The sequence below is a fragment of the Cucurbita pepo genome, chromosome 4 (genome assembly GCF_057944985.1).
Source record: "Cucurbita pepo subsp. pepo isolate OVF chromosome 4, ASM5794498v1, whole genome shotgun sequence".
Classification (NCBI taxonomy): Eukaryota; Viridiplantae; Streptophyta; class Magnoliopsida; order Cucurbitales; family Cucurbitaceae; genus Cucurbita; species Cucurbita pepo.
In genome coordinates this window covers 11,087,698-11,102,985 of record NC_141801.1, presented here as the reverse complement: position 1 = coordinate 11,102,985, position 15,288 = coordinate 11,087,698, and the positions used below count along the sequence as shown (strand labels likewise).

At 38.8% G+C, this 15,288-nt stretch overlaps 4 protein-coding genes across 7 annotated transcripts; 2 read left to right on the top strand and 2 right to left on the bottom strand.

The window, feature by feature from the left end:
- Positions 1–1,856: 1,856 nt before the first annotated feature.
- On the bottom strand, positions 1,857–4,775 carry LOC111793516 (putative inactive receptor kinase At2g26730). The gene is made up of 2 exons (XM_023675429.2): positions 3,285–4,775; positions 1,857–2,830 (listed from the first exon to the last, which is right to left on the bottom strand). The coding sequence occupies exons 1-2, from the start codon at positions 4,594–4,596 to the stop codon at positions 2,160–2,162; spliced, it is 1,983 nt and encodes a 660-aa protein (XP_023531197.2). The 5' UTR covers positions 4,597–4,775; the 3' UTR covers positions 1,857–2,159.
- Positions 4,776–6,747: 1,972 nt separating this feature from the next.
- Positions 6,748–9,888, top strand: LOC111793519 (sodium/pyruvate cotransporter BASS2, chloroplastic). Its single transcript, XM_023675438.2, has 13 exons — positions 6,748–6,978; positions 7,107–7,215; positions 7,394–7,520; positions 7,618–7,659; positions 7,734–7,847; positions 7,925–7,987; positions 8,076–8,203; positions 8,310–8,391; positions 8,882–8,933; positions 9,011–9,108; positions 9,201–9,359; positions 9,432–9,521; positions 9,630–9,888. Exons 1-13 carry the CDS (start codon positions 6,870–6,872, stop codon positions 9,705–9,707), a joined length of 1,251 nt encoding a protein of 416 aa, XP_023531206.2. The 5' UTR covers positions 6,748–6,869; the 3' UTR covers positions 9,708–9,888.
- A 46-nt stretch (positions 9,889–9,934) lies between these two features.
- LOC111793518 (acetylglutamate kinase, chloroplastic-like) lies at positions 9,935–14,856 on the top strand. 4 transcript variants are annotated; one of them, XM_023675437.2, is made up of 5 exons: positions 9,935–11,192; positions 11,685–11,828; positions 12,343–12,580; positions 12,693–12,840; positions 14,432–14,856. In XM_023675437.2, exon 1 carries the CDS (start codon positions 10,145–10,147, stop codon positions 11,189–11,191), a length of 1,047 nt encoding a protein of 348 aa, XP_023531205.1. In that variant the 5' UTR covers positions 9,935–10,144; the 3' UTR covers position 11,192; positions 11,685–11,828; positions 12,343–12,580; positions 12,693–12,840; positions 14,432–14,856. The 4 variants fall into 4 exon arrangements, with proteins under 4 accessions (XP_023531205.1, XP_023531203.1, XP_023531202.1 ...); XM_023675435.2 differs by lacking the exon at positions 14,432–14,856 and having other exon boundaries at positions 12,408–12,580; positions 12,693–13,012; XM_023675434.2 differs by lacking the exon at positions 14,432–14,856 and having other exon boundaries at positions 12,693–13,012.
- LOC111793520 (auxin-responsive protein IAA1-like) lies at positions 12,925–14,023 on the bottom strand. The gene is made up of 5 exons (XM_023675440.2): positions 13,828–14,023; positions 13,536–13,730; positions 13,353–13,449; positions 13,213–13,280; positions 12,925–13,117 (listed from the first exon to the last, which is right to left on the bottom strand). The coding sequence occupies exons 1-5, from the start codon at positions 14,021–14,023 to the stop codon at positions 13,101–13,103; spliced, it is 573 nt and encodes a 190-aa protein (XP_023531208.2). The 3' UTR covers positions 12,925–13,100.
- Positions 14,857–15,288: the final 432 nt, after the last annotated feature.

The following is a 15,288-nucleotide window of genomic DNA, read 5'->3' as shown; positions in this document are numbered from 1 at the left end:
TCTCCCTCCTCCTTTTCTGTACACAGAGATTTACAAATCTTTATCATCAACATAAACACACAGATGCTCCTTAGCTTTGTTGTAGTCTTTATAGTTTTATTTGAATTTTTAACTTCCAATTGAAGGCATGCACTCATCCTAGTCTTTTAGTGAAGCATCCTATGCTGTAACGAGTAACAACCAAATAAAATCTTACCCTTTTGTCTTGGTGATTCGTGCTATCCAAGGAAAGTGAAATGATGAAGAAACAACGCCTTTTCACATATTGTTCAGTGGGCATCAACGAGCTATTATTATCCACACCTTATTTTGTTCGACAGCAGAGACTGGGAGACCGTGCTACTTTAGAGAAAGACGTTCCTTACTCTCGTCGGTATGTCTCTCTCTCTCTCTCTCTCTCTCTCTCTCATACATTCTAATTCACATTGCTTTCATCGAAGTAGTAACTCTGTGGGATTCTTTCATCTTTGCTACATCCACATGGGCATTGATTTGATTGCATAAAGTTAAAGTGAGTGTCATTAATGTATGCATAACCTTTGTTTAAACACAATTAAGAGTCAAGATATGCTCTAAACTCTCTTAAACCTGGTGGAAGTTGAATAGCCTTTTTAACTATTTTCTGTAAATTTTTAATCAGTGTCAATTCAAATTGTTAGGATTGGAAATCATATGGTGTAAAATATTGAAAAGGCTGTGACTGTTCGTAAAGAGGAGTGTATCAAATTCAGTCAAATGATTTGTTCATGAATTAATTAGCTGAAAAGAGAAAAGTCGAAGTCGAATACCGAAAAAAAGGGTGTTTTAAGAAACATCATTAAGGCTTTGCATGGATTCCATTAAAAAAAAGGGTGCAATCAAATCTTCACCAACTAGTTGTTGGTTGCTCTTCTTCCCCTTTATTTCATTAGCTTCTAATATTATCGCCTTTTTATAATTCTTAGGTCTTCCCTTTTTCCTCTTATCTTTGGTGGCTCTACTCATTGAAATTATTGCTAATGGGTATGGCGCATGGCCCAAATCTTTATACTGTTTGGGAATAATTAAATGAACCCTAAAAGGTTAAAGTATCATTTGGGGTATGTATTTTCTTTTTTTAAGTGATTCCATTTTAGCTCATATAATTTAAAATTTCATACCGACTCCCATTTATTGCTTGGTATATTATGTTTGTATTTTGGAAATTATGAGATCATGGTGTGAAAACATCATACATATATAGTATGTAAAGTAGAAAAGGTATCGATTTTATAGTGAAAGTATGAAGTCAAATCGGCGTCTGACCACAATTCTCTCGAACCCTAAACCCTCTCACACTTTTCGGTGCCATCTCTCAATTCTTAACCCTTTGCTTCGCCTTGCAATTCGTCCACACAACAACCCCACATGTCTGCTTCTGATTGGTTGAATGTACACCACGCACGCTCCATCTTTCAAGATATTTCTTTGCACACGTGTGGCGTCTATTTCACGAAAAGCAATTTGAATTTTGCATCACCAAATGGAGATAAGAATTACAAGAATGCTTCAATTTTGTACTTGGCAATGATTCTTAGAGTATAAAGATTTTCAAATCTAGTGCGGTTGAATTATTTTTCTTATTTCACCTGTGATCTTTTGACTTTATTTCCTTTTAAAAATTTTATATTCCTTATGTTTTATCCTATATATCCAAAACAAGCTAAACTTTGGACATTCACTGTAATATAAGCTCGGGACCCAAGATTATTATACCCCTAATTATTTAAGATTATTTGGTGCAATTAAAAGGTATGCGAGGGCTTAAAGGACAAAGAAAAATTTCACAATCCATGATTCTATAAAAATGATACGAAATAGAATTTAGAAAAAAAAAAAAAAAAAAGAGAGAATCAAATCATAATATGGCCAATTTGAATGTGACCATGGAAGCTTTCCAATCCACTCAACCAATAAACAATTCAAATCCTCCTCCCAGCTGTAAAAAAAAAAAAAAAAAAAAAAAAAATACTGCCCAAAAAAATATTCAAATGAACTAACACGAAATTCCCAAACTATCCCAGAACGGAAATTCATCACCGCCGCCGACGATGACGGATACCCTTCGGCCGCACACTCTAACCGCTTATTTACCAACTGTGCACTAATCTACGGCTTTCACAAGAGGACAGAAACAATTTCTACACTTCTCCGCTGATTCCGGGAGGGGTGGCTCTGGACTCCTGCGGCGGCGTGTGCCCTTCCGATCCTTTTGACGGGTCATCGGATGATGGTCGTAAGCCGTCATCGGTCTCTACACGGTTCAAGTCCTCGATCATTCGAACCACTTCCTGCATTGACGGCCGCTGGTCCGGCACTGTGGCGACACAAGCCATCGCAATTTGTAACAACTGAACCATTTCCTCTTCGATATTGTGGTACCTCATCAATTCCACATCAAAAACCTCCGCTGTCCATTCCTCTCGGACTACTGATTGGACCCACCGGGGAAGATCAATTCCTTCTTCGCCCAACGACGCCTGAATTGGGGATTTTCCGGTCAAAAGCTCCAACAGCAAGACGCCAAAACTGTACACATCGGACTTGAAGGTGACCTTTCGAGTTTCGACAACCTCCGGCGCGCGGTAGCCGGCAATACGGTTCGGCGGCGTAGTAGCGCCGAAGAGAGGGTTGAGGCCGTAGTCGGAAACGGCGGCGTCGTAATTGGGGTGGAGGAGGATGTTCGACGATTTGACGTTGCCGTGGACGAGTTTTCCCGACACGTGTAGGTGAGCCAGTCCTCTCGCTGCGTGTAACGCGATTTTCATCCGGTTGTCCCAGTTAAGCGGCGTACGGCCGGATCCTCTGCTTCCTGTGAATCACCGGAAGTTCAGGACACCACAATGGCCAATAATTTAGACCCTCTTTTCCTTTTCTTTTTACTTTTCTAGGTACCATAGCCACCAGTGAGACAGAACCCAGAAAAAAAAAAGGCTTTTCTTAAAAGAAACGAAAGTAAATCAGATAATAAGGGAACCCCAAGAGAAATTGCCTCTGTTCTTATGGGTATTCATCGCTTTTACTTTTCGCCCACATGAAATTGAGGGGGGGAATCCCTTTTCTTAAAAGAATGAGAGATTTGAAAATGCTTTAATGTTAGTTATGAACAATGGAACTTTCCAGAAAAATGACGAAGAAATAACTTGAAAATGGAATTTAATTCAGAGTTCAAAGATTGTTCATGTAAAAACTTAGAATTCGGTGGAAAGTTCTGGCCCCATTGATGATAAGAGAAAGAACTTGGAAATGGAAATTAGAGATTATACCGTGAAGTGAAGCGGAAAGGCTGCCGGCGGCCATGTAATCGGAAACAAGTAATTTCTCGTCTCTGGAAAAGTAGAAAGCTCTGAGAGGAACCACATTTTCATGTTTGACATTTCCCAGAGCTTCTATTTGCGTTTCGAATTCCTGCTTCGTCATTACGACATCTTTCAATCTCTTGACGACGACGGTGGTTCCTTCTTCCAGCACCGCCTTGTACGACGTTCCGACACTTCCTTTTCCCAAAACCTCCGCTGAAGCCCTCAATAAATCCTCCAAATCGAAACTGTAAACCCCACCTTCGAAGAACACTAATTTGTTTTTCTCCGCTTCCACCGACCCGCCGGTGATGTCGTCTTTGGAAGACGATGTGCCGGCCTCCGCTGGCGCAGATCGAGCAGTAACCACCGTACTCGATGGCTTCGCCGGCTGCCGACTCTGGCGCTTCCGGAGGCAAAAAATGAGTAAAAGCAGCAACAGAAACGCAACGAAAGCAGCGCCGACGACTATTCCGACAATGGCAGCGATGGAGAGCTTTTTTGACTTCCTCTCGACGGGAATTTCTGGGGGTTTCACGGCGGACGTCGGCGACGGAGCAGGGGAGGGAAAAAACGGGTTGCATGACGGCAATGGACCACCGCAAAGCGCTAAATTCCCAGCGAAAGAGGCAGCAGAGAATTTCGAAAGGGTTTCGGGAATGGATCCATTGAGCTGGTTATTCGAGACATTGAAGCTCGTTAAATTACTCGCTGGAATACTCGGCAAAGAGCCCGTAAAGCCATTATTCTCCAGAAAAAGCCCGCTCAAATGGGTCAAGTTATTGATCGAAAATGGAATCGAACCAGTGAAATTGTTGGACGAGAGATCCAGACGATTCAACCGAGTCAACTGAGTCACACTCGCCGGTAGTTCACCAGAAAGCTCGTTATCCTGAAGATAAAGACTCCGAAGAAATGTCAAATTCGAAAAATCCGCCGGCAACTCCCCATAGATTTTATTAGACCGGAGACTCAGAACTCTAAGCCTATTCAAGCGGCCCAGAGTATTCGCCGGAATGGGGCCGACAAGTCCAACACCCGGCAACCGGAGAGCAAAAACAAACGACTGATTGACATCACAGCTAACTCCAACCCAAGTACAAGCAGAGGCCGACGCATTCCATTGAAGGCGATTCTCATGGGGGATTTGATTCAAGAAATCGAGAAGTGCTTCCTTGTCGGCGGACGGCTCCGATTGAACTGAATGAAGAAGAAGAAAAAGGTGAAGTAAAATGAAGAAAACAGGGATGCGGCTTCTAGAACGGAAAACTGCAGCCATTAGAAAACAGTCAGAGAGTAGACAAACGAAGGATGATGAAGAAGAAAAAACAAGGATGGGGAGGTTGCTCTGTTTTGTCTTCTATACGAAACTAGTTTTGAGAGGCGGTTCGCGACGGTGAGGTGAGACAAAACCAGGATTCCGGCGATAACCCATTTAACAAAAAGAAGGAAACGACGAAAAATCGGGTGAAATAGAGAGTGAGAGTGAGGAAGAGGAAGGTGAAGGGAGCGGAGCTGTAAAGCCAACAAAAAGTGGAAAAGGTAGATGATAACCAGAAGCAGGCGCTGCAGGCTGAAGTAATTTTTCCTTTTATTACATCATCTTATTATTAATTAAAAAAAATATATATATTAAGCTTCAAATCTGTTTGAATATTCAACTCTCAACATATTTTTGTTTCAAGAATGATTATCTTACATAAATATAGGACAGAATAATAATTATCTTTTATTATTATGATTATTATCGTCGTGGTTAAACCATAATCCTTATCTTAACAATATTACCATTATTATGCCCTCCTTTAATTAGTTTTTAAATTTTCTTTAATTTATTATATTTAATAATATTGAGGCTAAATTATTTCTTTTTCAAAAATAACTATATTCTTTTAAAATTTATAATATTGACCTTTTAAAACTATAGTTTTCAAGTATAAAATCATTCGGTTGGATATTAAATTAAAAATTGATATGATATTGACACTCTTTGAGGTATTAAAAATATTAATTGCAGTTAATTAATTAAAATATATAGTCACTTTAAATGTCATGGTATGAAAACAAATACATTAAATAGAATAGACATAGACCCATGAAATGAACTTAATTAAAAAAAATACAATCATAGGTACATGAAAATGTCATGCAACAAATCTGAATCATATGAATAATTAAAATAATATTACATCACAATGGGCTGTGTTAATGTGGTTGTTTATTTAATTAATATTATTAAGAATTAAAGACATTTTTTTGCTATAATTGAGAGAAATTAATTATAATAAATTAAAAAATAAAATAGTAGCAACAAGATTTAAATCTGAGCAGTTTGGTCTGGGTCTCCAAACTCTTAAATACTCTATTTTTACTATTAATTCTTCAAATAAAAAGTTGTTATTATTTTAATTATTTAACAACCCTACCGCCGTCCTACTTTTAAGGGTCGGCTAAGTTGTTTTGTTTTTGGTTTTTTTAAATTAATTAATTAATTTATAATTTACCATTTAACCTTACAAAATAATGATAGGTTAATTAATAAACATAAATAGATGTGTATTAAGTAAAAAAGAAATACCTAAAAATATTAAAATAAGAATATTTGTACATTATATTAAATTAATGTAGTAGGGCATAAGTTTATAAATTGATAGCATGCAAATTCAAAACCTATTTTGGACATTGTCAACCCAGAGTCAGTGTCGTCTGAAAGCGACAGGGAACACTACGGCCCACACCCCCACGAGTACTTCCAAACAAGTTATTGGAAGTCGGCCCATAAATGGGACTTTGGGCCTGCTCGTAAGCCCAATGTGGCCCAACTATTGACGCTCAAAAACTTTGAAGAACCACGAATCGTTTAATTTAATGCTTGAAAAATCGTAAATTCTGACGAAGAAACTTCTGACTTCTGACATCCATTTTTCGGTGGGGCTAAGGAAGGGGCCCCACATGATTTGCAAACTCAGGTAAAAGTGGTCCCCACTCCCTTTTTCGCCGTTTCATTACTCCATTTCAGATAAACATGATTTTTTTCTTTTTTTTTTTATGAGATTTTTGTCAAATTAAAAAATATTTAAGATCATATATTTTTTTTTTGGAGGATGAAAATTCCATTTGGGTTAATTTAGTAATTTGATTATATGTTTATAAACAAAGAATTCTCTCTCTCCATTGATATAAAGCATTTTAGGAAGTCAAGAGTAAAAACATAAGCAGTTACTATGAGTGGACAATATCGTACTATTGTAGAGAGTGGACAATATCGTACTATTATAGAGAGTAGACAATATATTGTAGAGAGTGGTGCTCGTCTAACACATATTTTGTTTACATTAATAGCAACACATTATTTGTTCAAAAAATAATAACTGTGAAACTATAAGTTTATAATTTTACTATAAAACAACAAAAAAAGTTGTGGTTTATCGATTCTCACATCGAAAACGTTATCTTCAATCTTCTTTCCATATTGGGCAAGAATTCATTTTCTTATTGAGCGCTACTCTACTTCGATTCAGCTACCATTCTGCAATTTCAACTGCAGCTACAATGGCGTCATTTTCCAAATTCGATTACACAGATTGTAGAACACACAAGTTCGATGCTCTCTACAGGCAAACCTACGATTTCTCCGCGAAGAAGCCTACAGCCCATCTGTGTATGTTTTAGTTCTCTACTTTAGGGTCACTCTCTATCTGGGCGCTCTGATTTTTGCTTCTATTTTCAAGTTTCATGAAGTCGCGGCTTAAATTTTGGCTTCTTTTTGTCTTTGTTTGTTTGATTTAGATATAAGGGGAAAATCATGTTCATCTCACAATGCAAGAAGTTTAGTAGCTCAGTGCAAGCTGCTTAAGCCGATCGTTTTTTCTGGCTCTCCTTCTGCAATCACCTCAAGGTATGATGTTAAACATGTGACTATTGCTTCATATTGTCTAGAATTCCTTTCATGAAAGTTCATTCCCCCTTATATTTAGATTTACTTGTTCTTCCTGATGCTTATTGGTTACGTTCATAGATTTAGTTAGATTGGAGACTGTACCTTATAATAAATACATATTGAACTATCAACTCAGGAAGCTCCAAATTCTGTGCAAAGCTGCAAATGATGTCTCTGGAGATATCCCTGATGGTAATTCTCCAAGTGGAATGAGTCTGTACGAAAGAACTATTGAAACTTTAACCACACTTTTTCCTCTGTGGGTAATGCTTATTAGTTCTGTTTTTGTGAATCTGGATTTAGTGCATTTGTGTTCTGGAGCTTTGCCTTTTAGTTCCTGAGTTTGCCACCTATGAACAGGTTATCCTTGGAACCATTATCGGCATCTACAAACCTGCTGCAGTAATTGCTCATTCTTGGTTCTTCTTGATTGATGATTGGTGAATCTACTGGTACTCATCAGCCTCCCCTTGCAGGTAACTTGGTTGGAGACTGATCTTTTTACCCTGGGATTGGGTTTTCTTATGCTTTCGATGGGATTGACATTGACATTTGAGGATTTCAGGCGTTGTTTGAGAAATCCATGGACTGTAAGAGACATCCTTCTACTAACCAAATGGATGTACTTAAGTAGTTGTGTTATTTAGCATCTATTTTCCTGTTGCAGGTTGGTGTAGGATTTCTTGCCCAGTACTTAATTAAACCCATGCTTGGCTTTACTATCTCCATGGTAATAACTATGATGAAATGTTATAGCTCAATATCATGCTGAAATGATAGAACAGGCAAAGATAACAACCAATTTATGTGTGTTTCAGACTCTCAAACTGTCTGCACCTCTTGCAACTGGTCTTATTTTGGTCTCGTGCTGCCCTGGGGGACAGGCATCGAATGTTGCTACTTATATATCTAAAGGAAATGTCGCACTTTCGGTTCTTATGACAACGTATGACCAGTTTGGATCATAAGATGCTCCTGTCCTGTCCAAAGTTTGCAGAACAGTTTGATTTTTGTCTGCCTATGGTTGTCCCTACTAACTGGAATTTATACAGGTGTTCAACTATTGGTGCTATTGTCATGACGCCATTGCTTACCAAGCTTCTTGCTGGCCAACTAGTCCCAGTTGATGCTGCTGTAAGTTCAGATAAGCTAACCTTTCCAAATATACGTTTGTTGAGGGTTTGGATCATATTAGACTGATGATTACACAGTAACTATGAGATCACACATTGGTTGGAGAGGAGAACGAAACATTCTTTATAAGAGTGTGGAAACCTCTCCCTAAAAGACGCGTTTTAAAACCGTTAGGCTGACGGAAATATGTAACGGGCCAATGTAGACAATATCTACTAGTGGTGCTTGGGTTGTTACAAATGGTATCAGAGCCAGACACCGAGCAGTGCGACAACGAGGATGTTGGCTCCCAAGGGGGTGGATTGTGAGATCTCACATCGGTTGGAGAGGAGAATGAAACATTTCTTATAAGGGTGTGGAAAACTCAACCTAAAAGACGCGTTTTAAAACTATTAGGCTGACAACAATACGTAATGAGCTAAAACAGACAGTATCTGCTAGCGGTGGACTTGGGCGAAGGTTGTCATTATTTTGATTGTTATTCTTTCAGGGTCTTGCTATCAGCACTTTTCAGGTAGTCTTGGTTCCAACTGTAATTGGAGGTAAGTTCATAACAAAAATTCCCCTCAAGAAACAACATAAGTTAATCATCCTGAACCATCATTACTCTTATCTGCAGTTTTAGCTAATGAATTCTTCCCCAAATTCACTGCAAAGATAATCACAGTGACACCTTTGATTGGAGTTATCCTCACAACTCTCCTGTGTGCCAGCCCAGTAAGTTTCAAAAGTATTAGGCAGTGCAAGAGATTGAGTTTACACTGTTTCATTGTAGTAATGTCCTTTCATCAATGTTTGTGATGTTGAAGATCGGGCAAGTAGCAGAAGTTTTGAAAACTCAAGGAGCGCAGCTATTGCTCCCAGTAGCCGTCCTCCATGGTGCTGCATTTGCTCTGGGTTATTGGCTTTCAAAAATATCATTTGGAGAATCCACCTCCCGCACGATTTCAATAGAATGTGGGATGCAGGTAACAATTGCAGAGAGTTTTTCTAGAAATGCTATTCTATGGTTTTGATTTGCAACATGTCATTATTTGCAGAGCTCTGCGCTCGGGTTTTTACTTGCTCAAAAGCATTTCACAAACCCCCTCGTCGCCGTTCCATCGGCAGTTAGCGTCGTTTGTATGGCGGTAAGAGCTTGCCCTCTGTTTATCTTCTCTGATCTTTGTTTTCTGATCCATTTGTTAAGAAACTTGTGTTCAAACATTCATGATGCTCATTTGCTACCATCTCAACAGCTTGGTGGCAGTGCTCTTGCAGTCTTCTGGAGGAACATGCCAATTCCGGCCGACGACAAAGATGATTTCCAAGAATGAAAAAAATAGAAGTAGTTCAAGTTCTAGATATTTGCTAGCTTACTTCTATCGATTTGTTTGAATATGATGGCACAGTTTTTGGATTTGATCAGTGCCATGGCCCATTTATTTGTGTTGAGAGTTGTAGTAATAAAATTTCGATCTTTTGAATGCTTTAACAATCCTTCCATTTTTCCTTGAATTCTCTGGAAAAGAATCTGTTCATCTCTATCGAATACAGTGTTCGATGAGATTGAAATGGGGAGAAGAAATGCGTGAAGAGACCAGTCCATTTGCGCGTGTGAGAGAAACAGAAAGAAATGCGTGAAGAGATCAGACCAGATACGTGAAATTGTTATAAACTTGCGCTCTTTAAGCCCTAATTATCCTTTCGAAATTCTCAGCATCAAATCGCCGCCTCCTTCCGCCGCTCATTCTCTCTCGCCGGTCTGATTAAAATGTCGACGATCGAAAGCTTGCTCAATCCATCCGCCTTCAACCTATTTTCCTCCAAATCCTTGTTCAATCCTTCCATTTCCAGTTCCTCCATTTTCTCGCCCGCTCCGCGATTGCGCAGAATAAGTTCTTCTTCGTCGCTGTCGATTAGGTGCTCGGCAACTCAACAAATGGAGGCTGTGGTTGATTCTGTAAGTCCAGAGCAGTTCCGAGTAGATGTTCTCTCGGAATCACTGCCATTCATACAGAAATTTCGAGGTAAAACGATTGTTGTGAAGTACGGTGGGGCCGCTATGAAATCGCGGTCGCTCCAGGCATCGGTTGTTAATGATCTTGTACTTCTGTCCTGCGTCGGCCTTCGTCCGATCCTGGTCCATGGCGGCGGGCCGGAAATCAACAACTGGCTCAAACGGCTCAACATTGAGGTCGTTTTCCGCGACGGTCTTCGTGTTACCGACGCCGAAACGATGAAAATAGTGTCGATGGTGTTGGTCGGCGACGTGAATAAGAACCTGGTTTCGTTGATCAATAAGGCCGGAGCATCGGCTGCAGGGCTCTGCGGTGTGGATGGGCGGCTACTGACGGCTCGACCAGCCCCTAACGCAGCACAGTTAGGATTCGTAGGCGAGGTCGCACGTGTGGATCCTACGGTTCTACAGGCACTTCTGGACAAAGGCCACATTCCGGTGGTTTCTTCGGTGGCTGCCGATGAGTCGGGGCAGATGTACAATATCAACGCGGACACAGTTGCCGGAGAATTAGCGGCGGCGCTGGGGGCGGAGAAGCTGATCTTACTGACGGATGTGGCGGGGATTCTGGAAGACCGTGACGATCCGAAAAGCTTAGTGAAGCAGATAGACATAAAAGGAGTGAAGAAGATGATGGAAGAGGGAAGAATCGGCGGAGGGATGATTCCAAAGGTGAATTGTTGTGTCCGATCGTTGGCTCAAGGGGTGAGGACGGCGAGTATCATTGACGGGAGGCTGGAGCATTCGTTGCTGCTAGAGATCATGACTGACAATGGAGCCGGAACCATGATTATAGGCTAAGGTCAGAGTTATGAAGCTTTGAACTCCTTGAATTTTCTAGGAAATGTATACAGTTCATCAATGGTGATGATATTGTCTCATCTAGGAAAACATATTTGGATGAATTTGTATGAGCAATTGCGATTGAATTCGCCTGATAGTGTTGATTATTAATGTTATGAAGAAATTTTCTTTCTTCTCGTACAAGAACAACGTGGATTCTTAGAATTTTCATCATCAATCTTATAGTAAGAAGTTCAATTAGAGACCTATCATACATGAACTTATTAGTCTTTTTTTTTTTTTTCTCTCTCTTTTTTTTGTGCAAAATCAAAACTTGAGAACATATGTTTGTCATTGTATGGTTGTGTGTTGAGTGATTCAATGTTGACTATGTAAATAAATGTTGTGAGACCTATTGCATGCATGATTATTTGTCAAGTATGCTACTTTATCGATATATGTAAGTATGTTTCAGATTCGAGGACGTTTTGTGAACAAATTTTTGGTGCAGGCTACATTGTGTTGCACAAAGTCGTTTACAGTGAAGTCCGATGAACATTCACAATGGATAACTGATGTTTGCGTTAGTCCAAGGACATTAAAGATTGCAACATCTTCAGGTGACAGGACTGTCAAGGCTTGGGATGTTGATAATGTAAGTAAATCCTGCTTTCATCACATGGGTTTAATTCCTTATACTATATATATTATTATTATGAAGTGCTTTGATAATACCTAATTTGCTACTCTCCAAAGAAGGAGAATCCTTTAAACACATTGAGTGATATGAAGATTGGTTAGAAAGTTGAATTATTTGATAGTGACATAGCTAGACATCGCTTGTTGTAAGTTAGTATATGCTTTCACCTACAATAGATCATTGGGTTACAGTGGAACAAATTCAAATTCTATGCCGCCTAAAAGGTGCACTTCGACATGAAATTGTATAAGACCATACAAAACTTGAATGTTTTTCAAATGCTGATAGCAGACCAATTTGTGGATAGTGTTCTTGTAGGAGGCAATTTGATGTTGTGGAAGAGTAAGAAACAAAGTGTGGTTTCATGTTCAAGTATTGAGTCATAATAGAGTTATGACACAATTTGTGTGTGAAATAGTGTATATACATCAACTCTTGATTGAGATAGGTTTTGATATTACAATGCCAGCTAAACTGTGATGTTACAATCAACTTGCACTTCACATTGTGTGTAATCGAGTGTTTCATGAGTAGACTGTGAGATCCCATATCGATGGAGAGAGGAACGAGTGTCAGTGAGGACGCTGGACCGGATTGTGAGATCCCATAGTTGCGAAGGAGAGTGCGTTCATGAGTATTGAAACACATTTCGTACCCATGTTCTTCATCCCACCAATACTTCTCTTTTGATCATTGCCTCTCATGAGGTTAGTCTCAGCTATTCCAAGTTCCTTCACATGCTATTATTTAATGTTTCTGTGTTTAAGTTCTATGATTTATATGTATTGTTATGTTCTAAATGGAATTGTTGGTTTCCAGTCACTGGAGCTTTGGGACATGACAGAAAACAAGACAAGGACACTGCTTGCTCATGACAAGCTGGTATCAGCATTGGCTGCATCAAATGATAGCTGTGTCAAACTCTGGCAGTAACGAATTCAACGAGCTCTCTTCTCCAACCAAAATGGTACGCTAAAATTGTCTGTTGTTGATTTAGTCGATAACCTGAGTTCTTATTATTACTTAGCAGATAAGAGGAAGAGTTTGAACATGACAATGACCCATTAGTATTTGATCACTCCACCTGTGATCAAGTTAACAACTATACAACATCTTAAGGCCTAATAGCATTCAAGCAAGCCCATAACTAAGATCATATCCTCAACCCAAGTTTAACGAATTAAAAATGAAAAAACTAGCCATCCAAAGCCTTGACCTTCCTCCTCTCTATGGGGCTCTGGGAGCTGCATAAAAGTGAAAAACAAACTCATAAGTTAACAATGGCAAGTCCCTTTGTTAATTTGGATAATAAAAATGGAACAAATGAAGGGAAGAAAACCTATGCCATTGCCATTTCCATCTGAGCCTTTCATCAAACGAATACGTTTGCAAGATTCAATGAAGAATCTGCACAATTTGCAACACGATTAGAATCCAAACTATAAGAAAAGTTATGGGGAAGATAACAATTAAACTTACTTCCAAGGGACGTCTCCAACTAACATCCAATCCCCATCTTTATCTTCGTAAGTTGGTAAGTATTCATCTGCTCTCTTCACTGGGTTCAAATGGTTGCCTTCCTCCAAGTAATCATTTAAAATATTATTCAATATCAATCTGAGTATAGTTGGATGAATAAGATACTAAAGTGGATGGACTCACAACATATTGGAAAGGAGGGGAACAATCCCTGGAATGCCTTGAACAGTTGGTGATAGCCATTGAACATCTGAAGGTCGAGCTTACGCAAATACGGCGCCCCATCTGCAGCAACTTTAACGTACTTATAGTTCATTTCTGTTGTCTTTTTTCTGTATGATCTCACCGGCGGCCAACCCATGGCTGCCGGCTTTTTCCCTTAACATTCAAAACATTCCATATATTATTCACATATAAGAGCTTAATAAGGAACCATAGCATTAATAATAGATGGACGTAAAAGAAATTCAATTACTTGTGGAGTTCCCGGCTCCGGCATCATCAGCCTCATGGAAAGCACGTCTATTAGCATTAGGTTTGTGATACACTTTGTTTGGCTGAGTTGGGCGAAACTCGGCTCCGGGAAGCCCCAAGGTAAGCTCAGTTTCATCGAAATTGATATGGGTCAAATCAGATTCCGGCGACTCTGGAACTGTCTCCGCCGACGACATAGCTACACACTCTGTTGTCTGTCTCTGTTTCTGTTTGGTAGTGAATAATGAATGAACCACGAATGGGTTTCATATATATAGAAGCAAAGGAGCAAGTGAGAAGACGACACGTGGGGGCATGGCCAGAGTTGCCATGAGAGAAGCAGAATTGAAATTAGGGAGGTGATTGTCGGTACATTCAATCTAAATGCCCTTTATTCCTTTACGTAAATTTCACAGCAAAATTAATTGGTATTGTCTCTGCTTTTCTCATCTCAACTTAGGAAATTATTTATTATTTATAAGTTGTTGTCGTATTCTTGAATCTTTCAACTTAGGAAATTATTATTATTATTATTATAATATAATGTTTCAACTTTTTTTTCCTAAAGTTTTTGGTGTTCTTGCATCTTTCAATCACATTTTGAGATTGAGACAAGGGAAGGCACTATGGGAATACGATAAGACCAATTTGACGGAAGTGGATGAGGTGGCACAAAAGTAACTAGGTGGGTCCCATAGAGTGTTACTAAAAAAAGTCAATGGACACACTGATTGACTATGGAAGGTCTTTCGGGAGACAGAAACATCGGGAAGCTTTTCACTTTGTCGACACCTTGTCCAACCATCATTCTTATCCTATTCCTTTTATTATCATTATTTTCATTAAATTATACAAACTTAGTTTATAATAATTTTTTAAAAAATAAATTTTGTTTCTGTTAAAATTAGTTTTAAATGTGTTCCTCAAATGTCTTAAATTTGTATCTAAGTAAAGTATATTAGAATAAAGTTGTAATGGGTCATCTCCCGTCCCAATAATCAATACATAACCATAATTATGTTGAAGACAACTTTTAATTTCATGACGTTTGGCATATGTCTCAAATTGAATGAAGTTTGTGACAAAATACATTGCATTTAGTATTACATTTTTGTTGTAGTTGCTAAGAAGCTTCATTGAATGTGCTTGCATTTTCACACACACAATTAATTACTTGATTAATTTAGTATAATCACGCAGTTCATGTACTTGGTTTTGCTGATCAACCACTTTACCTTGCCAAAATTATAAGAAATATATCTCTAAGGTTTGGTATTTGTTTCCAAATATCCATATTATTTCAAAGGTTTCAATGTTAAGTTTAGAAATACTGATAAAGCTCTAACTGTCATTCATTTAGATAAGTTGAACTAAAATAGCGAGACATTCTTGCATTACTTGAAACCAGTTTCTATGTTCTCTATTATTAGTCATTCATTTAGATAAGGTTAGCTTACGTTAT

Excerpts from the sequence above, each read along its gene's own strand:
- LOC111793519 (XM_023675438.2), top strand. The coding sequence starts at position 6,870 with ATGGCGTCATTTTCCAAATTCGATTACACAGATTGTAGAACACACAAG. Across the intron at positions 6,979-7,106 it reads GAAGCCTACAGCCCATCTGT|ATATAAGGGGAAAATCATGT; the intron begins GTATGTTTTAGT and ends TGTTTGATTTAG. Across the intron at positions 8,934-9,010 it reads GGTTCCAACTGTAATTGGAG|TTTTAGCTAATGAATTCTTC; the intron begins GTAAGTTCATAA and ends TCTTATCTGCAG.
- LOC111793520 (XM_023675440.2), bottom strand. The coding sequence starts at position 14,023 with ATGTCGTCGGCGGAGACAGTTCCAGAGTCGCCGGAATCTGATTTGACC. Across the intron at positions 13,731-13,827 it reads CGGAGCCGGGAACTCCACAA|GGAAAAAGCCGGCAGCCATG; the intron begins GTAATTGAATTT and ends TTGAATGTTAAG. Across the intron at positions 13,281-13,352 it reads GTTGGAGACGTCCCTTGGAA|ATTCTTCATTGAATCTTGCA; the intron begins GTAAGTTTAATT and ends CAAATTGTGCAG.
- LOC111793516 (XM_023675429.2), bottom strand. The coding sequence starts at position 4,596 with ATGGCTGCAGTTTTCCGTTCTAGAAGCCGCATCCCTGTTTTCTTCATT. Across the intron at positions 2,831-3,284 it reads CCTTTCCGCTTCACTTCACG|GAAGCAGAGGATCCGGCCGT; the intron begins GTATAATCTCTA and ends GGTGATTCACAG.
- LOC111793518 (XM_023675437.2), top strand. The coding sequence starts at position 10,145 with ATGTCGACGATCGAAAGCTTGCTCAATCCATCCGCCTTCAACCTATTT.